Genomic DNA, 19,490 nt, shown 5'->3' on the forward strand with positions numbered 1-19,490 from the left:
TTTAATAAAAAAAAAAAAAAAAAAAAAAAACATGGGTTGTTGTCTTTTGTGTTTGTATTTCTTCTTTCTTCATATAATATATATATATATATTATGGGATAAAGAACAGAACAATGGGAATTAACTCTTTCATTCTTTTTGTGGCTTAAAGTCTGGTCCTCTCATCTTGGAGCTGTTTCAACAAAAAAACAAAAAGAAAAAAACAAAAAATGATTTTAGCAATTTTAAGTTTGTAATTCAAAATTAAATTTAAAATTGGAATTGAATATGTTATGGTTCATTCTTTTTGTAGTTTTTGTCCCCTGCGAATATATTTATGAAATTGTTTAGTTGAATTATTATTGAAGTCCGGAAATACTTTAATTACATTAAAAATTATTCTTGTTACCTATACAAAGACAATGTCTTTAGTATGAATGCAAACATGAAATGGATCCCTAAATTTGTGAAAATAATAGTTTAGGACAAAAACATGTATGGTATCAAAAAGTCAATTTTGAATATTTTTTTTAGGTTTGTTTGAAAGCCTCTAAAGAAAGTCGTACTTGTTGCATAGTGGTCGCTCAATACACATGGCTGGAAATCAATCAAAGTTTGTGAATTTTTCAAGAAGGATGGTGGCTTAGTAACCGTTGATGATAAAGGGTAAAATAATTGGTGAGAGTATTGTAGGTAATGGCATTTGTACTCTTATTGAAAATGTACTTTTAGTTGATGGTTTAAATCATGACTTACGGAGCATTGTTCAATTTGATAAAGACTTTAGAGTTATATTTGATAAAAATAATTGCATAACTGAAAATAGAAGTTTTGTTTGTTGGAAATAGATAACAATCATAAATGTGACTTTGCATTAGTGACTATGACATAGAAGATTAGGACATACTAGTATGCACTTATTTCAAATATCTCAGCAAAATTCCTTAGGGTCTTTATAAATTTAAATTTGAAAAACATAAAATTGGTGAGGATTGTTAAATGCTTAACAAACCAATTCCTCCTTCAAATCTGAAAATGTGATTTCTACGTCTTTTAACTATTACATATGAATTTATTTGGCCTTCTAAAATAGTTAGTTAGAGAGGAATTACTATGATTTTTCGAGATTTACTTCGGTTTTGATAATAAAACATAATAATGATGTCTTAAAAAGATTTGCTAGTTTTGTAAGAAGAGTTGAAAATGAAAAAGGTTTTTTTAATTAGTAGGAGTTACTATGGAGGAGAATTTGATAGGGTAGTGTTTGAAAAAATTTGTGATCATAATGGTGTTTATCATGACTTGTGACTCAAAAAAATGGTGTGGCTGAAAAGAAAAATCGTATTTTATACGAATTTGTTATATCAACGTTAAATGAGTATGATTTACCTAAATATTTTTTGGACGGAATCCGTTAATACCGCTTTCAAATAGAGTTTTAATTAAACACTCCTTAGATAAAACTCCTTGTGAATTTGGCATAATCAAATCCCAAATATTGGATATTTATTTATTTATTTTTTTATTTTTTTTTTTTAACAGTGAAGAAAAATTGGAAAATTTTGATTCTAACACGGATATTGGTATTTTTCTTGGTTATTCATGTAAAGTTTACAGAGTTTTGAATAAGAGAACTTTATCGACGAATGACGGTGTATTTGATGAATCTTGTAATAATATTTATAATGAGTCTATTTATAGTGATGATTTAGAAAAATCTTGTTAGTTTTACATGCAAGTGAGAAATTGAAAGAAACTGTCTCAAGTAGGGAAGAAGTGAACTTAGATGAAAAGAACGAAAAAGGTTGTTCATCAATGTCAAAAGAACAGAAGTATGTCTTATCTCATTTTAAGGACTAAATTATTGGTGGTCTCGAACAAGATGTGAAAACTCATTATTCTATTAATTTTTTTTTAATAATCTTACCTTTGTTTCAAGCAAAAAAATCGTAAGGATGCCAAAAATGATGAGTTTTGGATTGTAGCTCTGCAACAACACTAAATCAATTTGAAATGAGCATAATTTGGGAATTAGTCCCTAGACCGCTCTAGTATTTTCATTATTGGAACCATTTTTAGAAATAAAATTGATGAAAATGAGAATATCATTAGAAATAAAGCTAGGGTTTGTAGCTCAAGGTTAATGTCACGAAGAAGTTATAGACTATGAAGAAACTTTTGCACCGGTTACTAGATTAGAAGCTATTAGAATGTTACTTGCTTTTAATTCTTACGAAAATTTTATATTGTTTCAAATGGATTTGAGAAGTGCATTCTTAAATGGTTATATTACGGAGGAAGTTTACGTAGAACAACCTCCCGGATTTGAAATTTTTGATTTTCCACCTGATGTATGTAAGTTTTAAAAGACTCTTGATGGCTTAAAACAAGCTCCGACTTGGTATGATAGACTTACTAATATTCTAATTGGGAATGATTAAAAATTGGTAAACTGGACATAGTCTTTCTATTAAAATTAAAGAAAATGATATGCTATTAGTGCAAATACACGTAGATGATATTATATTTGGCTCTACTAATCCTTCTTTATATGGAGAAAGTTTGAGATGAGTACGACGGGGATCTTAGTTTCTTTCTTGGACTTCAAATCAAACAACTCAAAATGGTATCTTCATAAATCAAGAGAAATACATTAAGGATTTACTAAAAAGGTTCAAGTTCAATGAAGGTAAGATTCAAAAACTCCAATGAGCACATCCACTGAGCTTGACAAGGATGAAAAAGGTAAATGGGTGGACATTAAATCTTATAGAGGTATGATTGAATCTTTCCTTTACTTGACCGCTAGTAGACCGATATTATGTTTAGTGTATGTTTTTGTGCTAGGTTTCAATCTTATCCCAAGGAATCTCATTTACCTGCAATTAAAATAATATTTAAATATTTGCTTGAGACTATTAATTTAGGATGGTAGTATCCGAGTTGAATTTAAATTGGTAAGATATTCTGATACAGATTTCACTACAAGTTTACCTGATCGTAAAATTACCCGTGGAAATTGCCAAGCAAAATATATTACAGTTGCTAGTGGTTGTTCTCAAATTCTTTGGATGAAACAAACTCTTTGTGATTTTGGATTCAAATCTGATAGTGTGCCAATATTTTGTGATAACACCGTGCTATTAAAATTTAAAGTCTTCAGGTTATGGAGCCTGCTACTTATTTATAGCCTAGTCAACGGTTATACATAGTAAAACTATATCCGGTACACCAATATATGGTAATAGCTATATATATATATATAATAGATGGTTAAATGTGGTAAAACACATATAATAAACTGAAGCATGTATATATCCTAGCTTTGAAAATGTACTCTTCTCCGTCTTTGAAAATGTAGTCTTCTTTATTGTACATACTAAAAAATTTAAATCCATTAGCCAGAGTTCTCCTCCCATTCTCTCTCTCCTATTTCTTTTTGTTCATCTAGATGGGTGTGTGGGTTGTTTGTGATCCTAACAATTTTCTCTTTTATTCTGTATTTAAATGGGATTTTATCTCGAACTTGTTAGCTATTAAGGTCTTCACACTCTCTCCCATCTTCAGCTTATTTTCACTCTCTCCCCCATCAACCTATTTTCACACTTTTATTGTGCTCATTTGGAAGACGTCTCCACAAGTTAAATGTTGAGTTTTAATAAATACGAGAGCCATAGTCCAATCTGTATTTCTTTCATAAAAAATTTACAATACAATGGTCTCACTTCTTCTCACATTTTAGTGATCTAAATTTGAAAGGACCAAAAATAAAAATAAAAATAAAAATAAAAATAAAAACCCCAAATTGACCCCTCAAGAAAATTAAATTAATTAAGGGCACTTCACATTTCTTCCCGGCCCTCCGTAGTAAAAATAATTTCCCCAAACTCTATTAATCCGAGGTTGAATATTATAGCAATTTGGATGATCTGCCACAACCTTCAAATTGGACAATGGAATCAAACTATTATCCCAATTCATAACCTTCAGATTTCGAAAATAAGAAGCTTTTTGGAATCCTTCGCCTGCGAAATGCCCGCTCCCCATTTCTGTCGCCGTGTGAAATCCCCACGCCCTCGAATTCACCACCTCTCCGCCAAACTGTATCGTCGTTGCGTGGCTTTGAAGGTGAGTGAACAAAAACGCCGGCCAGTACCCGACCATCTCACCCGACCCGAATTCCAACCACCAATTCCCATTCTTCGGATCCTTTGAACAACCACAGACAACAACCCCCAATTAAAATTGGACTCACAATCTTCAAGAAAAGGCATGAAATTGAAATGGGTTACCTTCCGAACCAGTAAACTAATATCGAATTGGGCGCCATTGTAGGAGGAAGTTGGAGCAATTGCAGCTCCAATGGCGATTCTACGGTTGGTTTGAACGAAGCCTGGACAGAGTAAATTGTAGCAGCCTGTTGCTTGATATGCGTCGGCCTGTTCATCCAAAAAGTTACGGTCATTTCATTTTCAATCTGATTTTGTTGCTAATTTTTATGTTTTAATATTCTTACTGTCCAATAAGTGAACAATCTTGGATTGTTGTCTCCATACAGCTCTGGGTCAACCTGTAGAGAAAAGTTAGGCATATAATTGAAATTTGTATGGACTAGAAGATTGATTCGGTTTAAAAAGTTGCCTGCCACCCAGCTTCAATGGTATTGAGATCACGTGGGAATGAACCGGAGACGAGCCACATTTGTGAGAGGCTGAACTCATTCCGATAGCTGACCCGCGGCTTCCATACGTTCATGCTTGCCTGGGCTCCGTAGTACTGTCCTCCACTTACCAACCCCACTGCATACTGGCACCAACAAAATTTACATTCATTTCAATCTTGGTTTCTCCAAAATCTTAACATTCATAAGGGATGACACAGATTTTGGAGAAAAAAGACGTGAGATCCCACATCTGCTAGGAAGGAGAACATCGGTTAGGGAGAAGAACGAAACACCTTTACGGGTAGAACGAAACACCTTTTACAAGATTGTGGAAACCTCTTACAAGCTGAGACTTTTTTAAAATCTTGAGAGAAGCCCGAAAGGTTAAAGCCCAAAGAGGATAATATCGGCTAGCAGTGGGCTTGGGCTGTTTGGTATCAGAGCCAGACACCGGGCGATGTGCCAGCAAGGAGATTGAGAGCCAAAGTGGGTGGACAAAGGCGGTAGGACGCGGGGCCCCGAAGGGGCTAGATTGGGAGGCCCCACTTTGATTGGAGAAGGAAATGATTGCAAGAGTGTGGATTGTGAGATCCCTCATTCGTTGGGATGAAAACGAAACACTCTTTATCAAGGTGTTTAAGCCTCTCACTAATAGACTTGCACCCGAAAGGGAAAAGCCAAAAGAGAACAGGCCCCGAGAGGGTGGATTGTGAGATCCCCACATTGGTTGAGAGAAGAACGAAACACCCTTTTTATAAGAGTGTTAAACTTCTTCCCGGAAAAGGAAAAGCCGAAAGAGAACGATATCGACTAGCTAGCTGAGTTGAATTTGGTTAAAGACTAACCTCATGGCCTTTGCCGAGAGAGTCTCTTCTTACTTTTCTTCCAAATCTCTGAACTGAACTCGCTCTCAACATATCCTTTTCCGTCGTTCTTCTAATCGGAACTGTCCCCTCTGGGCAGAATTCTCCAGACATGCTCCATAATTGGAACATTTCTGTCTCCACCCCACCGGAATGGCTCTGGTTAGACGGTCTCTCCGGCAGATCCTGAAACAACATTTCCACAATTAAAAACAAAACCCATTTCGAAAATTTAGCCACTGATCCCTTGAACTTACCAATGGCTTCTTTCCTTTGAGCAATGGATGATCAAAAGCTAGCTGCAGATGAGTTTCAACACAATCTATAAAGTCACCATCCGGACTCTGCAACCAAATAAAAGCATAACCGTCAAGCTCCAACACAGAGGAGATTAAACAAGAGTTACAGACCTGAATGGTTTTGACAGGGAACTTGTTGATTTGGTTAAGATCAGCTTGAATAAGCTTCAATTTCTTCAACTGATTCTCCGACCAGAACACCGCTGTATGGTTATTGGGATGGATGTTTTTGTCGGGACGACAAATGGATGAAACGACAAGAAGGGAAAAAACAAGAAAAGGAAGAAGAGGAGGGTAGAAAGTTTTAGAATCCATATTTAATAAAAAAAAAAAAAAAAAAAAAAAACATGGGTTGTTGTCTTTTGTGTTTGTATTTCTTCTTTCTTCATATAATATATATATATATATTATGGGATAAAGAACAGAACAATGGGAATTAACTCTTTCATTCTTTTTGTGGCTTAAAGTCTGGTCCTCTCATCTTGGAGCTGTTTCAACAAAAAAACAAAAAGAAAAAAACAAAAAATGATTTTAGCAATTTTAAGTTTGTAATTCAAAATTAAATTTAAAATTGGAATTGAATAGGTTATGGTTCATTCTTTTTGTAGTTTTTGTCTGCTGCCAATATATTTATGAAATTGTTTAGTTGAATTATTATTGAAGTCTGGAAATACTTTAATTACATTAAAAATTATTCTTGTTACCTATACAAAGACAATGTCTTTAGTATGAATGCAAACATGAAATGGATCCCTAAATTTGTGAAAATAATAGTTTAGGACAAAAACATGTATGGTATCAAAAAGCCAATTTTGAATATTTTTTTTAGGTTTGTTTGAAAGCCTCCAGTGGGGTTTTAAGTTTGTTGTTTTATAATTTATGAATCACTTCGGTGTTGTTATGTTTCATAATTTATTGAGGCGGGAGAATATGCTCTTGAGTAAATTTCAAGTATGAAATTTATGATGATATATTAAAATTCATTGATATTATTATTTGGACATATGTATTACTTTAGTTTTTATGAATTTCGTACCATCTTTATTGAAATCATCATAAAAAATGGGAGCTTTTTGGCCTTTGGCCCCTAATCTAATTAATTGATGTTTTGATGATAACAAACCTACTTAATTGGCCTATAATCTAATTAATTATGTTTTGATGATAACAAACCTTTACTTAATTATTAACAACTTATCAATATTTTGAATGGTATATAGTGTAAGGTTAAAAATAACGATTTCAACCCCTTTTTCAATTACTCAAATCAAAGACAAAACGAAAGAGTTGCAGTCGAAACAAGATATCTGGCGTGATGATGTGACAATAAAATTAACATCATGGACCAATCAAAGTATGTTAGAAGAGTATCAAATGACGGAATTTCTAATTACTTTTAAGAAATAAAAATAAAATTATTTATACATCCTATACATTTGAATTATAAAAATAAAGAGAATTCAAATTCAAATTGATTTTTATTATTTTTATATTACATTATATTATTATATTTTAAAAAAATAAAAAATAAAAAAAATAATTTTGTAATATCTACTCCATTCCTCTTCCAACAATAAATATAAAAATATTTTAATAGTTCATCTTTCTTTTTCTTTTTTAATGGTATATATTAATTCATATTTTTGCCTTTTTTTTTTTTTTTTTTTTTTTTGTAAACTCATCCTCTTCTCGGTCTTTTAACACAGAACTTCCATAGTTTCTTTATTAAAGTCTTCAGGTGGCTCTCTCCAACCAATTTTATTTCTTTTGATTTTATTGTTGAGTGATCAAATTATAAATCTATTATTGTTTTTAGAGAGTTGTGGTGTGTTATTACAAAATTCAAATACTTGTACTGGTTTGATCCTGAGCAGTGGAAATGATTGAGTTTACTCGTACTATTTTGATCCTGAACAGTGGAAATTGTTGAGTTTGCTCTCTTAAAAAGTGTTGTGTAGCGCTCTTATTCGAGGAAAGAGTCAAGAAAGGTGTATTCAAATTCTCAAAAGGCGCTTAGGGAGTGGAGTAGGTCGAGTTTGACTAACCCACTAAAAAACTAGGGTGTTATATTTTCTACTCTTTCCTATCTTATCTTGAAATTTATATGTTCTAAGTAATTATCATCTTCTTTTTTTTTTTTTTTTTTTTATCCCAATTGAATTTTTTTTTTATATCCATTATTTGTATAAAAGGTGGGGCGAGTGGTTATTTGGAAGGGACAGGAGATGAATATGAGAAATATAATTTGTCTCGACCTCGTTTACCTATTAAAGATTTTTCATTCCTTCTTTTATTCTTTGTTTAAATGAGATTTCATCTCGACCCTTTTCAACTATTAAGGTCTTTTCACTCTCTTCTCACTCTCATTCTGCCCCGTTCTAACTATCAAGATGTGATTTTATCTCGACATAATTTAGTTATTAGGTCTTTTCACATTCTCATTCCGCCTTGTTACACCTATAGAGTCTTTTCATTTCTGTTAGGTTATGGAGTCTCCTACTTATTTATAGCCTAGTCAACGGTTATACATATTAAAGCTATATCCGGTAAAGCTATATATATAGATGGTAAATAGCTATATATAGTAGATGTTAAATCAGGTAAAGTAGAATAAACTGAAACATATATACATCCCCTTAGTTGTAACTTTGAAAATGTACTTTCTATTCTGTCTATTCTCTCTCATACATACTTCATCAATACAAATCCTTTAGCCAGAGTTCTCCTTGCATTCTCTCTCTCCTATTTCTTTGTGTTCATCTAGATCGAGTGTGTGAGTTGTTGTGCGATCCTAACAACTGGATTCAGGTGCATCGTTCCATTCGTGTCCAAGTAAGGAATTGTTTCGAAATTTCAAATCAGGAAATTTCGGGAAGGTGTAAACTTGCCGACAACAAAACCTTGGAGATTGAAGGGAAGGGAGTTGTCCCATACAAACTCCAGCAGGAATCAGTGGACATTATAAGATGTCAGACACATTCCAGGTCTCAAGAAGAACCTGATCTTTATTGGTCAGTTGGATAGCATAGGTTATGCAGTAGAGTTTGGAAAGAGTTCGTGGAAGATTGTGAAGGGTGCCAAGGTTGTTGCACGTGACACAAAATATGGAACCTTATACACTACTGCAGAGTGCATAAACATGGTTGCTGCTGCTGAGAGTACTTCCAATTGAAGTTTATGGCACAATAGACTGGGACACATGATTGTCAAATGAAGGAAGACGCTGACTGCGAAAGGAGCTTAAGATGGCTTAGAATATGTTGATATGAGTCTTTGTGAGAGCTGTGTTATGGGCAAACAGAAACGAGTTAGTTTCATAAAGGCTGCTAGAGAACCGAAGAAAGTGCGATTGAAAATGGTCCATACAGACGTTTGGGAACCATCTCTAGTTTTATCACTTGGTGGATCAAGGTTCAATGTCACCTTTATCAATGACTTCAGCAAGAAGGTATGAGTTTACTTTCTGAAACACAAGTCAGATGTGTTTGCCACCTTCAAGAAGTGGAAAGCTGAAGTTGAAAATCAGACTGGCTTGAAGATCAAATGCCTGAGGTCTGACAGTGGAGGAGAATACAACCAATCAGAGTTTAAAACATTCTTTGCAGCTGAAGGAGTTAGATTAATAAGAACAATTCCTAGTAAGGCAAAACAAAATGGTATTCCAGAAATGATGAACAGAACATTGAATGAGCGAGCAAGAAGCATGAGGATTCATTCTGGACTACTAAAGACATTTTGGGCTGATGCTGTGAACACAACAGCATATTTGATTAATAGAGGGCAGTTCGTACCCTTGAAGTTCAAATTGCCAGAAGAACTATGGACAGGAAAAGAACTCAAGTACTCTCACTTGAGAACTTTTGATTGTACTGCGTATGTTCACGTTGATCCAAAGAAGAGAGACAAGCTTGATGCTAAGGCTGTGAAATGCTACTTCATAGGCTATGGCTCTGACATGTTCGGGTACAGGTTTTGGGATGGCAAGAATAGGAAATTTCTAAGACATTGCGATGTGACCTTTGATGAAAATGTCCTGTACAAGGACAAAGAGAAGATAAACTCTATGACTACGAAGCAAGTGGGAGTTGAGCTTGAGTTGCAGGAAAACTCACCCAGTGATGTTATAGCAGAAGCTCAAGAAACTCTTGATTCTGTTGCTGAAGAGCAAGTGACACCTGAGCAGGTGTTGAGGAGATCATTTAGAACTATTAGAGCACCATATAGATACTCACCCTCATTACATTATTTGTTGCTGATTGACGAAGGAGAACCAGAGTCCTTTGATGAGGCCCTACAAGTGGAAGATTCAACCAAGTGGGAGCAAGCCATGAATGATGAGATGAGCTCACTTGAAAAGAATAATACGTGGGTGCTGACTGAGTTATCTGCTGTTGAACAAATGGGTGTTCAAAATCAAGGCTGAACCAGATGGCAAAAGGAGGTTAGGGCTCGGTTAGAAGTTAAAGGATATTCACAAAGAAAAGGCATTGATTATGCTGAGATCTTTTCTCCTGTTGTGAAATTAACTACTATCTGAATTCTGCTGGGTATTGTTGCATCGGAGAATTTTCACCTTGAGCAAATGGATGTAACAACGACGTTTTTACATGGAGATTTAGATGAGAAAATCTATATGCAACAACCAGAAGGATTTGCAGCTCCAGGCAAGGAGCACATGGTGTGTAAGCTCATAAGAGCTTGTATGGACTGATACAAGCACCGAGACAATTGTACAAGAAGTTTGACTCCTTCATGTGCAAGAGTGGTTTCCAAAGGAGTGAAAAGGATCTGTATTGTTACCTCAAGAAATACACTGATTCTTATGTGTTTCTACTCCTGTATGTGGATGATATACTGATTGTTGGATCAAGTATGAGAGAGATAAACCACTTGAAGGCAAGCTTGCCTTCATTTTCCTGGGAGGTCCACCACATGGACGTGAAATCCGCGTTCCTGAACAGAGAGCTGAAGGAGACCGTCTATGTCCGAAAACCATCGGGCTTCCTGGACAAAGACAACCCTGAAAAGGTATTGCACCTGCACAAGGCACTCTATGGGCTTCGGCAAGCACCACGAGCCTGGAACGCGAAGCTCGATAGTCAACTGTCACTAAAGTTCAAGCGCTGTGCCTCTGAGCATGGTGTCACAACCTTACTATGAAGAGAGTAGGTTGTGACCCTCACGCCATGACAAGCAAAGGGGCGTCCCTCAAGAGACGCCCATCCGGCCATATGCGGGCCAACGTAGAAGAATGCCATGATGCGATCGAGGAGGACGATGCATCATCCAACACACCACCACGCAAAGTGGGTATTGAAGACATGTTGAGACACAAGCATAATAGAGACATCAGCATAGACATGAAGGACAAGATAGGCTTGTTGAAGGGCCGGGTAGGGCCCCGGGCCTTAACCTCAAAAGTCGAGGTTCCGGAAAGAATTTGGTCATGCGGTTCGGGAGTTAAGTCCGTCCATATGAAATATGAATGCTCGCCAAGTTTGGTGTCGATCGGACATCGGACGGACAATGCACGACACCGTATGACACCTCACGAAAATCATGTCTACTCCTGGTAGAATGGAAATGGCTCAAAATGTACTATAGGGGGTACCATGGTGTTAGCTCTCCACCACCCCTGGGCCCTGTGGCCTAAGTGAGCTACCCTGTGGCACATACGTGTGTCACAGTGTGGGCGAGCGTGCCGAGACGAGTGTCTCGGGCGACTTCCTTTGAAATGGATTTTTGAAGGACAGTACCGGACGGCACGGGTGTGCCGGTATTGCGCCCTAGCCCGCGTGTTGGAGGTTGCTACATACACCCGCTATCCGGTACGGTATCCGTAAATGACTCGGCATGGGCACGGGAGGGCCTATGCCTCGATAGAACCCGGATGGATGGATGTTCGGGAAGCCCCGATGAGATGAACGACACGCGGGCCCATTCTCGATGGCACGACTAAATGAGTTATGATGGCCGACGACATACCGAGACCCGGGATGGCGTCAAGACATATGGACCCCGTCGATGGGGATCGAGATGGCAAGATGAGATGCGACGTTGTATTGAGAGACCTTGGCCCGAGTAGAGGCAAGGTCGAGCCGAATGAGTTGGCCTAGCGTAGAGGCAAGTCGGATGTGTCGCAGACGATTGAACATACACGCACGGGCGGCGTGTGTGGTTGGACAAGCTTGGATTCCGCACAAGCGATGTTCGATTGGCGAAGACAAACCTCGCCTAAGGTCCGACGAAGCCACAAAGCCGGGGCGAAAAATATATATGGGGCTTAATTCCCCTTAAGGCTGGTCGTGAGCGTGTATAGATCACGACGCCGCACGGTCAAGAAAGTAGGACCGTGACAATTGGTATCAGAGCCACACTTTGTGCGTCTAGTCGGGCAAGACAGTCAAGAGAAATGAACCCAAGAGTTGATCGAAGACCTTGCAAGTGTGTCAAGAGTGCCGAAGTGGGCAGGACAGTTGCCGGTCAGAATTATAATCAGTTGGGGGTTGAAGCCAAGACTACCTGAAATTTATTAGTGTCGTGTGTCGACACCTCAATATGGGTAGATCTACCCGTCAAGCAAGACCAAGCTCACCTGACGAGAGCTTGCAGTTCCGAAGGGAGACAGGGCAGCTGAAATAGAAAGCACCATGACGGTGCATTCCAAAAGAACCATTCACATTAGAGGAATAGTGTCAGTGGTTACAAGCAGAGAAGCCGAGAGTCAAGAAAAAGACAAGCGTCGGCCGAGTGCAAAAACCGTATACAATGTAAGTCCTTATGGGGGGACGACCTTGCTGCAAAGAGGCAGCCGAGTTCGAGCGGGGGAGAGCAACATCAATAAGTCTCTCACCCCGTAAAGGTGTTCGGACATACGAGCACACGTGTATTCCTTGAGTCACCACCTTATGCCTAGGGTGGATGACTCCACCAACAGATGTCAAGACCAGTATCCGCTCGAGAAGTGAGCAACAAGCTGGAAGTTCACGCACAACAGTAGTCACACGATGTGACAAAATACAAAGAGTTGGCCGAAAGTTAGCGCCAACAACTGAAGAGACTGTCATAGAGTTGACTTTGCTCAATAGGAGAAGTGGTCGCAACCAAAGAGTGTTGCGGCCGGGCTTGCGAGCCCCACCCCAAGGGGTGAATCAATTCACAGGAGAAGTGGTCGCGACCAAAGAGCGTTGCGATTGGGCTTGCGAGCCCCATCCTGAGGGGTGCACTAGTTCACAGGAGAAGTGGTCGCGATCAAAGAGTGTCACGACTGGGCTTGCGAGCCCCACCCCGAGGGGTGCACTAGTTTATGTGATCCGAAGAGGATACACACACTGGGGCCAAGTTGGCCAAAATAGGGCAAAAGTGCCCTTTGAAGTCCATACTTGTCTGGTGAGTGTCTGCAAAGAGAGTCAGCCTCACCCACAACTATGGCAAACGCTGAAGAGTCACGTCTACGTTGCGAGTCTCGGTGGCCGAGTCCAAGATGGGCGAACAACAGAAATAGGTCCGAATGGGGATAGCCGTAGATAAAGGAACAAGCCTAAGTGAGGACAAGTTCACCCAACAACTGACCAAGTCAAGAGTCAGAACGTGGTGCCACCTGACGAAAGAGAAGTCAGAAGCATCCACTCGAACTTGTCCCAAGTTGGCATAAGACGTCAGCAGGGAGAGCATTATGACAAAAAGATCGTCAGGTGCTCAACAATAGAAGATTTTTCTGAAGCACAACCAAATCCAGCGAGTCAAGTCGCCAACAGACAAAGAGTCGGATCGTCATCGGGACGATGCCGAGATTGAGTGGGGGAGAATTTCACAATAGGTGGGGCGAACGCGCCCGAGAAAGTCATCGAGGACGATGACTAGATTAAGTAGGGGAGAATGTCACAATCTGCAATATGATTGTGACCCGAGTAAGTCATCGAGGACGATGACTAAGTTAAGTGGGGGAGAATGTCACAACCTTACTATGAAGAGAGTAGGTTGTGACCCTCACGCCATGACAAGCAAAGGGGCGTCCCTCAAGAGACGCCCATCCGGCCATATGCGGGCCAACGTAGAAGAATGCCATGATGCGATCGAGGAGGACGATGCATCATCCAACACACCACCACGCAAAGTGGGTATTGAAGACATGTTGAGACACAAGCATAACAGAGACATCAGCATAGACATGAAGGACAAGATAGGCTTGTTGAAGGGCCGGGTAGGGCCCCGGGCCTTAACCTCAAAAGTCGAGGTTCCGGAAAGAATTTGGTCATGCGGTTCGGGAGTTAAGTCCGTCCATATGAAATATGAATGCTCGCCAAGTTTGGTGTCGATCGGACATCGGACGGACAATGCACGACACCGTATGACACCTCACGAAAATCATGTCTACTCCTGGTAGAATGGAAATGGCTCAAAATGTACTATAGGGGGTACCATGGTGTTAGCTCTCCACCACCCCTGGGCCCTGTGGCCTAAGTGAGCTACCCTGTGGCACATACGTGTGTCACAGTGTGGGCGAGCGTGCCGAGACGAGTGTCTCGGGCGACTTCCTTTGAAATGGATTTTTGAAGGACAGTACCGGACGGCACGGGTGTGCCGGTATTGCGCCCTAGCCCGCGTGTTGGAGGTTGCTACATACACCCGCTATCCGGTACGGTATCCGTAAATGACTCGGCATGGGCACGGGAGGGCCTATGCCTCGATAGAACCCGGATGGATGGATGTTCGGGAAGCCCCGATGAGATGAACGACACGCGGGCCCATTCTCGATGGCACGACTAAATGAGTTATGATGGCCGACGACATACCGAGACCCGGGATGGCGTCAAGACATATGGACCCCGTCGATGGGGATCGAGATGGCAAGATGAGATGCGACGTTGTATTGAGAGACCTTGGCCCGAGTAGAGGCAAGGTCGAGCCGAATGAGTTGGCCTAGCGTAGAGGCAAGTCGGATGTGTCGCAGACGATTGAACATACACGCACGGGCGGCGTGTGTGGTTGGACAAGCTTGGATTCCGCACAAGCGATGTTTGATTGGCGAAGACAAACCTCGCCTAAGGTCCGACGAAGCCACAAAGCCGGGGCGAAAAATATATATGGGGCTTAATTCCCCTTAAGGCTGGTCGTGAGCGTGTATAGATCCCGACGCCGCACGGTCAAGAAAGTAGGACCGTGACACATGGCATGTACACGCACGGCCACGACGAGCAACGAATGATAATGGGAGTGTACGTCAACGACCTCATAATCACTAGAGGCGACATAGAAGCCTTAAAAGATTTAAGAGGGAGATGTTAAAGAACTTCAAGATGAGCAATCTCAGCGTTCTCAGCTAATACTGTTAGGATCGCACAACAACGCACACACTCGATCTAGATGAACACAAAGAAAAGGATAGAGAAAATTGCAGGGAGAACTCTGGCTAAAAGGATTTTTTTATTGATGATTTCAGGTATGTACAACAAGAGAGAGTACAGAGAATAGAAAGTACGTTTTCAAAGCTCTACCGGACCAGATATATATATAGTATAGTTTACTATATATAGCTTTACCAAATTTAGACATCTACTATATATAGCTATTTACCATATATAGTTTTACCGGATATAGCTTTACCATATATAGCTTTACTATATATAGCTTTACCAAATATAGCTTTACCGGATATAACCGTTGACCAAGCTAAATAAGTATCAGGCTCCATAGCCTAACAATTCTCCCACTTGGAGACTGATCTAGTCAACCAAGAATTTCACTCTCAAACGACCATGAGCATCTTCACTGCACCATACCAATTGACGTTTTGCACAACCTCACTATTCCAACATCAACACATTTTGTCAACATGTTTGCTGGATTCTTTACACCCTCTATCTTCTCAAAACACATCACCATCTTCAACCAACCTCCGAGTGAAATGGTATCGCCTTCTGTGTTTTGAATGATAGATTGGGTTCCTCGCCAACAGCATGAATCTCAGGAGTTTCTTGAGTATCTGCTACATCACTATGTGAATCTTTTAGCAACTCAACCTCAACTCCCACTTGCTTCGCCTCTGATTTCTCAGCAAGAGTCTCAGGAGTTTCTTGAGTATCCGCTACAACATCACTCTGTGAATCTTTGAGCAACTCAACATCAACTCCCACTTGCTTCACCTCTGGTTTCTCAGCAAGAGTCTCAGGAGTTTCATGAGTATCCGCTATAACATCACTCTGTGAATCTTTGAGAAACTCAACATCAACTCCCACTTGCTTCACCTCTGGTTTCTCAGCAAGAGTCTCAGGAGTTTCATGAGTATCTACTACAACATCACTATGTGAATCTTTGAGCAACTCAACATCAACTCCCACTTGCTTCACCTCTAGTGTTTCAGCAAGAGTCTTCCGGCCCATGCAACCTCCTCTGGAGTTTCAGCGACGCTTCCAGCTCACGCAACCTCCTCTAGAGTTTCAGCGACGCTTCCGGCCGACACAACCCCCTCTGGAGCTTCAGCGACGCTTCCGGCCGACGCAACCCCCTCTGGAGTTTCAGCAACGCTTTCGGTCGACGCAACCCCCTCTGGAGCTTCAGCGACGCTTCCGGACGACGCAACCCCTTCTCCGGGGTTTCAGCAATGCTAACGATCGAGGGAGCTCCCTCCGGTACTTTTCTTCAATTCTCTAACAGTCTTTGTGAAGCTAACTCGTTTCTGTTTGCTCGTAACGCAGTTCTCATAAGAACTCGTAACAATCTCTGCATCAAATACACCTTGTTCATAGCCAACGATTTTTCGTACATATTCGACAGCGTCTTCAACAGACCTGACGTTGTCTTCTCCTTGATAATGTTGAACGCCACGTTTCTGGATAGCGTCAACCGGATCAGCCCCAAGGCTTGTCGATCCTTGAGCTTCCACTGTTCCGTGGTCATGGTATCCGGCTTCACCCCCAACAGAGGTTCGTGAAGATCTTTCTGGTATAGATAATCTTCAATCTCCATCTTCTAGAAACCAAAATCGGATCCATCGAACTTCTCAATTCCAATCTTTGAACTTTCGATCTTCACAGATCATGGTGAATTTCGCCTAGCTCTGACTTCCGCCTGGCTCTGATACCAGTTGTTAGGATCGCACAACAACGCACACGCTCGATCTAGATGAACATAAAGAAAAGGATAGAGAAAATTGCAAGGAGAACTCTGGCTAAAAGGATTTTTTTATTGATGATTTCAGGTATGTACAACAAGAGAGAGTACAGAGAATAGAAAGTACATTTTCAAAGCTCTACCGGACCAGATATATATATAGCTTTACCAGATTTAGCCATCTACTATATATAGCTATTTACCATATATAGCTTTACCGGATATAGCTTTACCATATATAGCTTTACCGGATATAGCTTTACCATATATAGCTTTACTATATATAGCTTTACCAAATATAGCTTTACCGGATATAACCGTTGACCAAGCCATAAATAAGTATCAGGCTCCATAGCCTAACAAATACCTCGCATCGAAGTGCAATAGAGTACTACCGGCATCACCATCTGCCAAAGTGCGTATGCGAAGAAGTTGCTGAACACAACTAGACTTGCGGACAGTAACCCTACAAGGAAACCAGTGGAGGCTCGACTGCAGCTAAAGAAGGCTGGCACTATGACGGCAGTCGATACCACCAATTACCACAGCATTGTCAGGATGTAGAAAATAAATTTGCTCTGATACCAATTTGTTGAAATTAAAAGCCGCTCCGATACAAACTTGTAGAAAATAGATGCTCACTCTAAAACTAACTCGTTTAGATAACTCTCATGAAACTGTGAAGGGGTGTCGAGAGGGGAGAGACAAGGAGACAAAGAAATTCTCAAGAGCCTTTTTCTATTTCACAGAACTTTTAACTCTTTTTCTTTTTCTCTTTCGCTCCTTTTTTCTCTCTCTCATCTAAGTTTACGCTTCTTCCTTATTTTTTTCTCTCTCTCATTTAAGTTTATTTTCAACAAAACTCCCCTAGAATGATTGCACCTACGCCGTTTTCGTTTTCTCGATCTCAGTCGTAGTTTCTTCAATTTTCTTTTCTTTTCCTCGAGTGGCAAAATAGGGTTGTCCTTCTCTGATGAGACTTCATTTGGATCTTCTCGAGAACAGCCCATCTGAGATTCCAACTCTTCATTTCTCCAGTTCTCAGCCACGCTAGACTCAAATGTCATAGCTTCGTTCACTTTACTCAATTCCCTTCGTAAGTCCATAGCAACCTTTACAGCTAGCATTCTTGTTTTCTCCAGTTTAGTTTTATCAAGAGTGAGTTTCTCAATTGTGTATCGTAAGTTCACTGTCTCCTATTGGACTTGATTCAGGTTCACGTCGAGTGAGTTTCTCTGTTGAGTCAGTATCTCTATATCTTTATTCTCCCTCACTAGCTCGTCCACTAGACCCTCAATCTCCATTAACAGGTCATTCTCTTTCTTCACACCTTCTTCAACTTTCTTTGCAAGTTCAGAGATTACCTGCCCATTCTCTTCCTTCTCCTATTTGAGATAGACGAAACTCTCATTCAGCTCAACAATTTCCTTCTCTAACCTTTCAACTTTTGTTTCCAGCTCTTTCTTTTCTTCTTCAATTTTCATCCTTTTTCTTCTTTCTTCCTTGAATTTCCTCTCCGGCCATTGGAGCTCTCTCTCTTTGAGCTCAAGCTCTCCACTTGTTGCGTCATCCAAGGCCAGGTTGATGGTTTCTTCCACCTTTTCTTCGGCTTGACAATCTCTCGCATAGTGACCCATTATACCACAATTGTAACATCTGTCGGAATTACAATCATTCGCGTAATGACCATATTTTTGACATTTATAGCACTGAATGTTTGATCGGCCACCTCTTCCTCGACTGCATTCTCTTCCACGCCAATTTGCTTGGCTCGATAGTCTCTTCTCATTATAGATTTCTTCGTAACTGTTACTTTGACCACCTCGACCATTCTCGCGACTTCCACGACCTCTACCTCAAAAATTTTGTTAGTACTTTTCCATCTTTTATCAATGCCTTCGTCTGAAGCGCTTGATTGAGTGGCTCCTCCTTCTTTTTCTTATGTTGCTCATGTGCCTCGAGAGAACTGGCGATCTCATCGACTCAAACTTCGTCAGGTCCTTCGACTCTTCTATGGCACATACAACATTCTCGATGTTGTCTGTTAACGACCTCAAAATTTGCTCTACAATCCGCGTCTCGGGTAACATTTCTCCATTTCGATTTAGCCGATTCACCACGGTCTGTACACGTGTAATGTAGTAAAATACATTTTCTGACTCCTTCATCTTCATGCTCTCCAACTCGCCACGCAGAGTCTGGAGACGCACCTGCTTGACTCGGTCGGTTCCTTTGAACACCTTTTCTAGAGTGTTCCATGCTTCTTTTGAAGTAGTTGTCCTTCCAATCTTCTCAAAGCCTGACTCATCAACAGCCCAGAACAACATGTATAATGCTGCCTTATCCTTTGATCATACTTCCTTTAGTGCCTTGTTTTGCGCTGCCGTATAACCCGTGGTATCCTTTGGTTCTTCGAAACCTTCTTCGACCACCTCCCATGCGTCTTGCGAACCAAGAAGAGCTTTCATTTGGATGCTCCAATTCTCGTAGTTCGTCTTCATCAATCGTGGTAGTGGCATTTATCCCATCATGTTGCCATCGGCTCTGATACCCATTTGTAGAAAATAAATATGC

The 19,490-nt window shown here is 40.2% G+C and overlaps 1 protein-coding gene across 1 annotated transcript; it reads right to left on the bottom strand.

Moving 5' to 3' along the window:
• Positions 1–3,699: 3,699 nt before the first annotated feature.
• On the bottom strand, positions 3,700–6,120 carry LOC147790934 (protein neprosin-like). The gene is made up of 7 exons (XM_087127833.1): positions 5,916–6,120; positions 5,763–5,849; positions 5,488–5,691; positions 4,621–4,785; positions 4,496–4,549; positions 4,272–4,418; positions 3,700–4,188 (listed from the first exon to the last, which is right to left on the bottom strand). The coding sequence occupies exons 1-7, from the start codon at positions 6,117–6,119 to the stop codon at positions 3,811–3,813; spliced, it is 1,239 nt and encodes a 412-aa protein (XP_086983959.1). The 5' UTR covers position 6,120; the 3' UTR covers positions 3,700–3,810.
• Positions 6,121–19,490: the final 13,370 nt, after the last annotated feature.

Source organism: Cucurbita pepo, chromosome 10, assembly GCF_057944985.1.
Source record: "Cucurbita pepo subsp. pepo isolate OVF chromosome 10, ASM5794498v1, whole genome shotgun sequence".
In the NCBI taxonomy this organism is placed as follows: domain Eukaryota; kingdom Viridiplantae; phylum Streptophyta; class Magnoliopsida; order Cucurbitales; family Cucurbitaceae; genus Cucurbita; species Cucurbita pepo.

Coding starts and splice junctions, on each gene's coding strand:
- LOC147790934 (XM_087127833.1), bottom strand. CDS start 6,119: ATGGATTCTAAAACTTTCTACCCTCCTCTTCTTCCTTTTCTTGTTTTT. Junction 5,850..5,915: donor TCCCTGTCAAAACCATTCAG/GTCTGTAACTCT, acceptor ATTTGGTTGCAG/AGTCCGGATGGTGACTTTAT. Junction 4,419..4,495: donor GATTGTTCACTTATTGGACA/GTAAGAATATTA, acceptor TTGGATGAACAG/GCCGACGCATATCAAGCAAC.